The following is a 9,506-nucleotide window of genomic DNA, read 5'->3' on the forward strand; positions in this document are numbered from 1 at the left end:
TTCTTCTCCCTCAACTCCTCCAGTGGAGGGGTCAGCTTCACAGCAGAAGAAATCCCTATTTCGGTATCTCAAGCGTATATTGAGTACTTTTCTGGTCACTCTGACTCCAGAGAAGCAGTCCAGGAACACCACGCTTATCCCGATAAGCGTTTCTCCAACCGTATTGAGGATACGCGTTGTCTCTTCCCCCCTGACGTGCTCAAGCGCTCCAAGGGTGGATCCCCCAATCTCCAGGCTTGCGGCTAGATCTATAGTTGCAGTGGAAGATGGGACTTCACTTAAAGATGCCATTGACAGACAGATAGCCCTCTGGTTGCAATCTGTCTATGAAGCTATCGGCGGGTCGGTTGCCCCGGCATTCGCAGCCATAGAGGCACTCCAAGCTATTTCAGCTAGTATTGCGCAGAGGGACGCGGTCACATGTACATCTTGGCCGCAGTAGCGTCCTTCACCTCGCAATGTCGGCATTGCGACTCAAGCTGTTTATGCTGTCCTGGACTCTACGAGCCGTACGTCAGTGGCGTCCGCCAACTCCGTGTTGTTACGCTCCTAGTGTTAAGGGATTGGAGCAGATGCTGCTTCCACAAAAGTGCTTAACCAGATTGCCTTTATCTAGTGACACACTGTTTCGTGAGCGGTTGGATTAAATCATTCAACTGTCCAAGGGTACGGATTCTTCCTTACCCCAGCTATCAAACAAGACCCATCAGGAGAAGGGACAGTCGAGGTTTCGGTCCTTCCCAGGCTCGGGCACGTCCCAATTGCCCTCGTCCAACAGGACTCAAAAGGCTCAGAGGGGCGCAGGTTCCTGGCGGGCTCAATCACGCCCGGAGAAGGCAGCCGGAGGAACCGCTACCGAGGCGGTTTTCCTCATGACTTTCAGCCCTCTCTCTCCGCATCCGCGGTCGGTGGCAGACTCCCCCGCTTTAGCGACATTTAACTGCCACAGGTCAATGGCCGGTGGGTGAGAGACAGTTTGTCGCAAAAACGTCCTCACCGGCCGAGCCGAGGCTCTTCCGCAGGCAGTAGGAGTCGTAATCCCGGTTCCTCCTCAGGAACAAGAGACTCTTTTTACTCCGTTCTGGTCGGGGTGACAAAATAGGACGACTCCTTCCGTTCCATTCTAGACCTTAAACTGCTCAACAAGCACGTGAAAACCAGGCGGTTCCGGATGGAATCCCTCCGCTCCGGCATTGCCTCAATGTCTCAAGGAGATTTCCTAGCATCAATAGACATCAGGATGCTTATCTCCACGTGCCGATTGCTCCAGAGCACCGGCGTTTGCTACGATTCGTTATTGAAGACGAGCATCTTCGGTTCGTAGCCCTACCCTTCGGTCTGGCGACAGCACCACGGGTTTTCACCAAGTTCATGGCAGCAGTGGGACCACTCCCGCACTCTCAGGGTCACCCTGTGATCCCTTACTTAGACCATCTACTTGTCAAGGCACTCTTTTAAGAGGCATGCCAACACAGCCTGAACATGGCGCTGGAGACTTCCCAGAGTTTCGGGTGGGTCCTCAACTTTTCAAAGTTAAACCCAATCGCTGGCATATCTTAGCTTGGGGTTTCACACTCTCTCAGCGATGGTGAAGCTTCCACTGGACAAACAGCGGTCACTACAGACGGGGGTGCAGTCTCTCCTTCAAGGAGACACCTCATCCAGAGGCAGTCCCTTTCACGCAGTTTCATCTGCGTCCACTTCAATAGAACATTCTTCGCTAATGGGAGGGGAAGTCGATGTCCCTACACAGGAACGTTCCCCTTTTCTCAGACGATCAAGGACTCTCTTCAGAGGAGTCCACTCTTCAGATCAATTGTCTGGAGCTCTGGGCAGTGTATATTGCCCTGCAAGACTTCCTGCAGTGGCTGGAAGGCAAACAGATCCGAATTCAGTCGGACAATCCACAGCGGTGGCATACATCAACCACCAAGGCGGACTACGCAGTCGGCGAGCCTCCCAGGAAGTCCGCCGGATTCTGCTAGGGGTGGAAGACAGAGCATACACCATATCCGCAGTTCACATCCCGAGCGTAGAAAACTGGGAAGCAGACTTCCTCAGTCACCAGGGCGTGGACGCAGGAGAATGGTCTCTGCACCCGGACGGGTTTCACAAATCGGCACAACGGCAAGGTCCCGGTTTTCATGACGATCAAAGAGCTCTGGCGACAGGCATCTCACGGTCAGTCAACCGTGGGCACTACCAGACCGGCCAGACTTACTGTCCTAAGGGCCGTTTTTCCATCTGAATTCTACGGCCCTGAACCTACTGTGTGGCCATTGCGTCCTAGATCCTAGTGTCCTCAGGATTATCCCTAGGGGTCGTTGCCACCATGAGACAGGCTATGAAGCCCACGTCTGCTAAGATCTACCACGGAAGTGGAAGATTTTCTTTTACTGGTGCTCTGTACAAGGAGTGTCCCCCTGGCCATTGGCATTGCCTACTTTTCTTTCCTTCCTGCAATCTGGGTTGGAAAAGGGCTTGTCGCTCGGCTCCCTTAAAGGGCAGGTCTCGGCGCTATTGGTGTTTTTTCAGAAGCGTCTAGCACGACGTCCGCAGGTACGCACGTTCCTGCAGGGGGTTTGTCATATCGTCCCCCCGTACGAGCGGCCGTTAGATCCATGGGATCTGAACAGGGTACTAGTTGCTCTCCAGAAGCCGCCTTTCGAGTCTCTGACGTATGTTTCACTCTCTTGACTATCACAGAAAGTGGCCTTTCTGGTAGCGATCACGTCTCTTCGGAGAGTGTCTGAGCTAGCAGCGCTGTCATCCAAGGCTCCCTTCCTGGTGGTCCACCAGGACAAGGTAGTGCTGCGCCCCATTCAGGAGTTTCTCCATAAGGTAGTATCCTCGTTTCATATTAATCAGGATATCTCCTTACCTTCCTTTTGTCCTCATCCGGTTCACCGGTATGAAAAGGATTTACATTTGTTAGATCTGATGAGAGCACTCAGAATCTACATTTCCCGCACGGCGCCCCTGCGCCGCTCTGATGCACTCTTTGTCCTTGTCGCTGGCCAACGCAAGGGGTCGCAGGCTTCTAAAGCCACCCTGGCTCGATGGATCAAAGAACCAATTCTGGAAGCCTACCGTTCTGCGGGGCTTCCGGTTCCTTCAGGGCTGAAGGCCCAGTCAACCAGAGCCGTGGGTGCGTCCTGGGCATTACGACACCAGGCTTCGGCTCAACGAGTGTACCAGGCAGCTACCTGGTCGAGTTTGCACACTTTCACCAAACATTATCAGGTGCATACCTATGCTTCGGCGGACGCCAGCCTAGGTAGAAGAGTCCTGCAGGCGGCAGTGGCCTCCTCATAGAGGAGGGCTGTCTTGCAGCTCTAACTTGAGGTATTTTGTTACCCACCCAGGGACAGCTTTTGGACGTCCCAATCGTCTGGGTCTCCCAATGGAGCGACGAAGAAGAAGGGAATTTTGTTACTTACCGTAAATTCCTTTTCTTCTAGCTCCTATTGGGAGACCCAGCACCCGCCCTGTTGTCCTTCGGGATTTTTGGTTGGTTTTTCGGGTACACATGTTGTTCATGTTGAATGGTTTTCAGTTCTCCGATGTTTCTTCGGAGTGAATTTGTTTAAACCAGTTATTGGCTTTCCTCCTTCTTGCTTTTGCACTAAAACTGGTGAGCCAGTGATCCCACTGGGGGTGTATAGCCAGAAGGGGAGGGGCCTTACACTTTTTAGTGTAATGCTTTGTGTGGCCTCCGGAGGCAGTAGCTATACACCCAATCGTCTGGGTCTCCCAATAGGAGCTAGAAGAAAAGGAATTTACGGTAAGTAACAAAATTCCCTTCTTTAAACTGCTTTGCACTTGACGAACAAGAGCTTTATTAATTTCTCGGGTGATTGTCGGACAGTCTAGCTGGGTCAGGAACACGCTCATTTCCTGATCATCGGCTCTTCCAAATGGGCCATAAGGGTTTCAGGTTTTTGCCCCTGTAGTCTGTCTCCAGCATATTTCTTAAAATGACTAGGATACGTACAACATGCAAGATATTTTTGGGTTATGGGATGACCATGCCACCTCTTGTTGGAGCATTAAACTGTTCGATGTTGCTATGTTAAAGGGAATCTGTCACCAGGTTTTTGCTACCCCATAATGTACAGAGACCCTGACTACAGCAATGTCACTTACTGAGCTGTTTTTGTCATTTTGATAAAATCACTGTTTTCACTGCTGCAGATATACAAAGCCCTTGAATATGCTGGCCTACCAAGTAGTCCTGTAATGATAATATACTGCTGATTAAATAGTGATTGTATCAAAACAACACTAAGCAGCCCAGTAAGTGACACATCGCTGAAATCAGTGTCTCTGTCTCTACATTATGCTGCTGTCAGATTAGGTGGCAAAAACCTGGTGACAGATTCCCTTTAATACAGTGGACATAGTAAGTGAATTCTTAGTTGTAGGGTGTAAGATCTGGAAATTCCTCTAAAGACATGAAGCTAAATTTCTACATTCATAAATGGTTGGAAAAGAACGGCTGATCTAGTATTTGTGTTCTTTTTTTCTTTTCACAAGTGGGACAGTATTCAAGAACACTTGGGTCACCCCATGGAGAAGCCGGTTGTCCTTCACAGGTAAAATTTATTGTTATTCGTATATTTAAAAAATTGCTTGATCTTCGACTGCTTGTATAAACCTAGTATTTATAGGGTTACTCAGATCCTACCCCAATATGTAATAGGTGTAATAATATGAGCAAATATCTCCAACTGGAAATGTAGTATAGTTCTCCTGATATAGCCATGTGTCTTACCTCATGTGCAGGGCATTGCGTCCACTCGTATAGTGACAGTTGCTCGTGGATACCTAAGCTGCAATGCCCTGCACATGAGGTAAGAGACAGCTATATCAGGAGAACTATACTACAGGGGAAGACACCTTGACGAGCTGTTGTGCTCGCTATAGTCTCCATACATAAATCAATATTGACATGAAAATATGAAAGCTGCGATCCTACACAATCCCCTTGTTTATTTTGCAGATCTTCCTCGCCAAATAACACAAACCCGTTTGGATCAACTTTTTGTTTTGGTCTACAGAGGATGATTTTTGAGGTGAGTAAATGGCATTGATGCTGTTGGGGTTCACTTTTAATTATTCACTAACTGCAAAGATTCTGTCCTAATCAATAATGTTCATTGAGTGGGTTCTCTACTGCTAAGACCCCCAGGTGACCCGATATATTCAGGGGGAAATCATGGCAAGAAGTGAATAATAACTTATTTATTATTCATTTTTTGTATGGCGCAATCTTATTCCGCAGCGCTTTACACACATTATCATCACTGTCCCGATTGGGACTCACAATCTAAATTCCCTATCAGTATGTCTTAGAAGTGTGGGAGGAAACTGGAAAGAGACTTATTCCCTAGATAGGATGTTATCCTCTATCTGACTGATTGTTGGGGGATTGACCTTGTCCTGAATAAGGGGTACTTCTCACATAACGAGATCGCTGCCGAGTCACAGGTTGTGTGACGTACCAGTGATCTCACCAGCGATCTCGTTATGTGTGACACTAAGCAGCGACCTGGCCCCTGCTGTGAAATTGCTGATCGTTACACACTGTTCTGGTTTATTTTCTTCAAAGCCGATGTCCTGCTGGGCAGGACGCATCGCTGTGTTTGACACCTACCAACAACCTCCTATACAGGTCGCTCATCATTATACAGGTCGCTGATCGTTACTGCGTCGTTGGTAAGGTCTGACTGTGTGACATCTCACCAGCGACTTACCAGCGATCCTTATCAGGTCACATCGTTTTCGGGATCGCTGGTAAGTCGTTAAATGTGACGTGGGCTTAAGGGGCCAAGAGCTGTGGCCAACTTTCTAGAAGTCCCATAGACGATGAATAGAGTGGAGGTGCTTCTGGTGGGAGATTGTTTGTTCTTCTCAGCATGGGACTCCTCCAATCCACAACTTGGTAGACAGAATAGAGCCAGGACGTTTAGAGTCCTTTCATGTATCAAATGTCCAAGGGGAGCTGTGCCCTTCTGCCCACCTAAGGGGATGATCCCAGGAGAGGAGAACAATGAGACCCATGTTAGGTCAGTTAGTTGAATCTCGGCTGGAGAAGGACTAGGATCTATAGCTGAGGCTGGATCCTAAAGCCTGTGTATGGACTGTCACAGATTGGAGATCAGTGGCCACGTGGGATTGTGTTTTGTTGTTCACCCTTTTGGACTCAAGGAACTCGTATAAGGACCATTGCCATATTTTCCCTGGCGTCGGAATACCGGGAAGCGCCCCTGGATCTTTTGTTTTGTTGTGGACTCCTTGCAGACTTTAAGGATTTATATTTGTTTGGTGCTTTATCTTTGTGGTTCCAATAAAGCCCTTTGGATTGTTGCTCGGCCTGGCGTCCCTCACTGCTCTGTCACATACCCCGTCACAAACTTTTTCTGGTTTCTTTAATAGTTCCATAATCACAGTTCCACCGAGGGTCTATAGTTCTATATGCTTCAGCAGCTCCACCCTCTAAGAGCCCAACCAGACGTTTGACTCGCTCCCTTTCTGGGACTTCCAGGACTTTGAGCATCAATGCCAATTAATGGAAGAAGCCCTCAATGTCACCTACAGCCTCATTAAATGGTTTAAAGTCCTTACGGGACACTCTGGGGAATTCACTCATGGTGGGTGCTGTGGGTACAGTCTGTCTTGAGATTCTAGATGCTTCCACAGCAATGCCCTCTCCTTAGCTCCACGAATAGCCTCCTTCTTATCTTCTATGGTGGCCTCATCTCCCAGCAGTGCCATCTCCTCATACCACACAACCCAGCACAAACCCACACAACAAACCCACACAACAAAGGACTCTCCAAGGAGCAACTAATTGAGGCTTTGGAAGCAGCTTGCCTGCAAGATGGCACCGAGGAAGGATTTCCACGGCAAGGGGAGGAAAGACGGGAGTCCTTTGTAGCCAACTCCTAATTCACGGGCCTTTGATTTGAGGTTCAATATAGTCCAGTTCCTGTATCCTGAGGTTCTGGTTCCATACATTGATGGGCCATTGTCCTTCATTTCTTCTGCTCTGATCCCACCGCTGCCAACCAGTTTGTGACGGGGTATGCGGCAGAGCAGTAAGGGACGCCAGGCCGAGGAACAATCCAAAGGGCTTTATTGGAACCACAAAGATAAAGCACCACACATAAATATAAATCCTTAAAGTCTGCAAGGAGTCCACAACAAAACAAAAGATCCAGGGGCACCTCCCGGTATTCCGACGCCAGGGAAAATATGGCAATGGTCCTTATATGAGTTCCTTGAGTCCAACAGTGTGAACAACAAAACACAATCCCATCTGGCCACTGATCTCCAATCTGTAACAGTCCATGCACAGGCACTAGGATCCAGCCTCAGCCATAGATCCTAGTCCTTCTCCAGCCGAGATCCAACTAACTGAACTAACATGGGTCTCATTGTTCTCTCCTCCTGGGATCAGCCCCTTAGGTGGGCAGAAGAGTCCAACTCGCCTGGACATTTGATACCTGAAAGGATTCTAGACATCCTGGCTCTATTCTGTCTACCAAGTTGTGGATTGGAGAAGTCCCATGCTGAGAAGAACAAACAATCCCCTACCAGAAGCAGTACAAAGGAGGGACAGCCTATTACACCATGAGCACAGGCGGGGGAGGGACACACTGTTACAAAGAGTACAAAGCACCCGAGTATGGTAGTGCCTGATCATCACTAGTTACGAGTACCGAGCATGGTACTGCTCACTCATCACTAGTCATTAGGACCCGAGCATGGTAGTGCTCACTCATCACTAGTCATTAGGACCCGAGCATGGTAGTGCTCACTCATCACTAGTCATTAGGACCCGAGCATGGTAGTGCTCACTCATCACTAGTTACGAGTACCGAGCACCCGAGCATGGTAGTGCTCACTCATCCCTAGTCATTAGGACCCAAGCATGGTAGTGCTCACTCATCCCTAGTCATTAGGACCCAAGCATGGTAGTGCTCACTCATCCCTAGTCATTAGGACCCAAGCATGGTAGTGCTCACTCATCACTAGTTACAAGTACCGAGCACCTGAGCATGGTAGTGCCCGCTCATCACTAGTTACGAGTACCGAGCATGGTAGTGCTCACTCATCACTAGTCATTAGGACCCGAGCATGGTAGTGCCCGCTCATCACTAGTTACGAGTACCGAGCACCCGATATGTCATGCATATTTTAATATTTTACCAAATTGCAGTTTTATTTGCCAATCACCTTGTTTCTTTTTCCTCTAAGGTCATGCAAAACAACCATATAGCATCAGTGACCCTTTACGGAGCCCCACGATCCACTGTGCATCAGAAATCCTCTGAGCTGAGCCAGTAAGCACGAGAAGAGCGGGTGAGGTTGTACAGCCCAGCGTGCCTTCACTTGCTGACGGATACCCACAGTACACGCAGCCGTACGCTCTGTTGGCCATGCAGCAAAGAGTTGCACGGAACGTGGGTGTCTGCGGTCGTCGCCTCGTTTCCGGTTCCTGCCAGGCATCCTTTTTTGTTTTTTTGTTGTTTTTTTGCAGCCAGCGTGCCCTCCGTGTCCCTGTATCCTCTACTGCAGAATGTCAGGGCCTCTGCTGCGTGTAAAAGCACAAAACCAGCTCGAGCCGCGTGCAGGAACGGGGGCGCAAGAAGCCTTTGTGTTCGTGTTGAATTGAATTAATGTGATAGTCACATCTGTATATATTAATATCCATGGGTATGTGGACACATTAATATTTCTGTGGGGTAAGGACCGTCTGACATGTAATTGGTGTGTTTGTATATATGCCTAGATTTATATATACAGCCACATATTCGGGTACCACACATCATGTGACTTTTTATAGCTCGGAAACACACAAGGTACCATCAGAGTCTGCGTGTGTGTATACATAAGATATAGGCTTTTTTTTTTTTCTTATTCCCCCATATGGCGGAGGTCGTTGGCAGAAATGCTGCGGAAGTTTGTTTTTCGGATACTGCGTAATTGCTACAACTCTATAAGGGAAGTATTGATTTTTTAGAAAAAAAAATGGAAGTCATATTGACAATCCTAATGGTCACATAAAGGGGGAGGGGATGCCCTATACTGCAGGTCTTAAGGTTATATTTCCAATTTAACAAGGAAAGACACCACCCCATTTGTTTGGGTTGTTGACCCGGCCATTTGTTTGGGTTGTTGACCCGGCCATTTGTTTGGGTTGTTGACCCGGCCATTTGTTTGGGTTGTCGACCCGGCCATTTGTTTGGGTTGTCGACCCGGCCATTTGTTTGGGTTGTCGACCCGGCCATTTGTTTGGGTTGTTGACCAACCATTTGTTTGGGTTGTCGACCAGCCATTTGTTTGGGTTGTCGACCAACCATTTGTTTGGGTTGTCGACCAACCATTTGTTTGGGTTGTCGACCCGGCCATTTGTTTGGGTTGTCGACCCGGCCATTTGTTTGGGTTGTCGACCCGGCCATTTGTTTGGGTTGTCGACCCGGCCATTTGTTTGGGTTGTC

The 9,506-nt window shown here is 48.7% G+C and overlaps 1 protein-coding gene across 2 annotated transcripts in view; it reads left to right on the plus strand.

The window, feature by feature from the left end:
* Nucleotides 1-8,362, plus strand: part of PHAF1 (phagophore assembly factor 1) — an 81,561-nt gene extending 73,199 nt beyond the window's left edge. For both annotated transcript variants that reach the window (XM_075326850.1, XM_075326851.1), the window contains 3 exons: nt 4,537-4,595; nt 5,003-5,075; nt 8,263-8,362. In XM_075326850.1, coding sequence (XP_075182965.1) covers nt 4,537-4,595; nt 5,003-5,075; nt 8,263-8,352 — 222 coding nt within the window. In that variant the 3' untranslated portion in view covers nt 8,353-8,362. The remainder of the gene's footprint in view (nt 1-4,536; nt 4,596-5,002; nt 5,076-8,262) is intronic.
* Nucleotides 8,363-9,506: the final 1,144 nt, after the last annotated feature.

Source organism: Anomaloglossus baeobatrachus, chromosome 10 (assembly GCF_048569485.1).
Source record: "Anomaloglossus baeobatrachus isolate aAnoBae1 chromosome 10, aAnoBae1.hap1, whole genome shotgun sequence".
NCBI lineage: Eukaryota > Metazoa > Chordata > Amphibia > Anura > Aromobatidae > Anomaloglossus > Anomaloglossus baeobatrachus.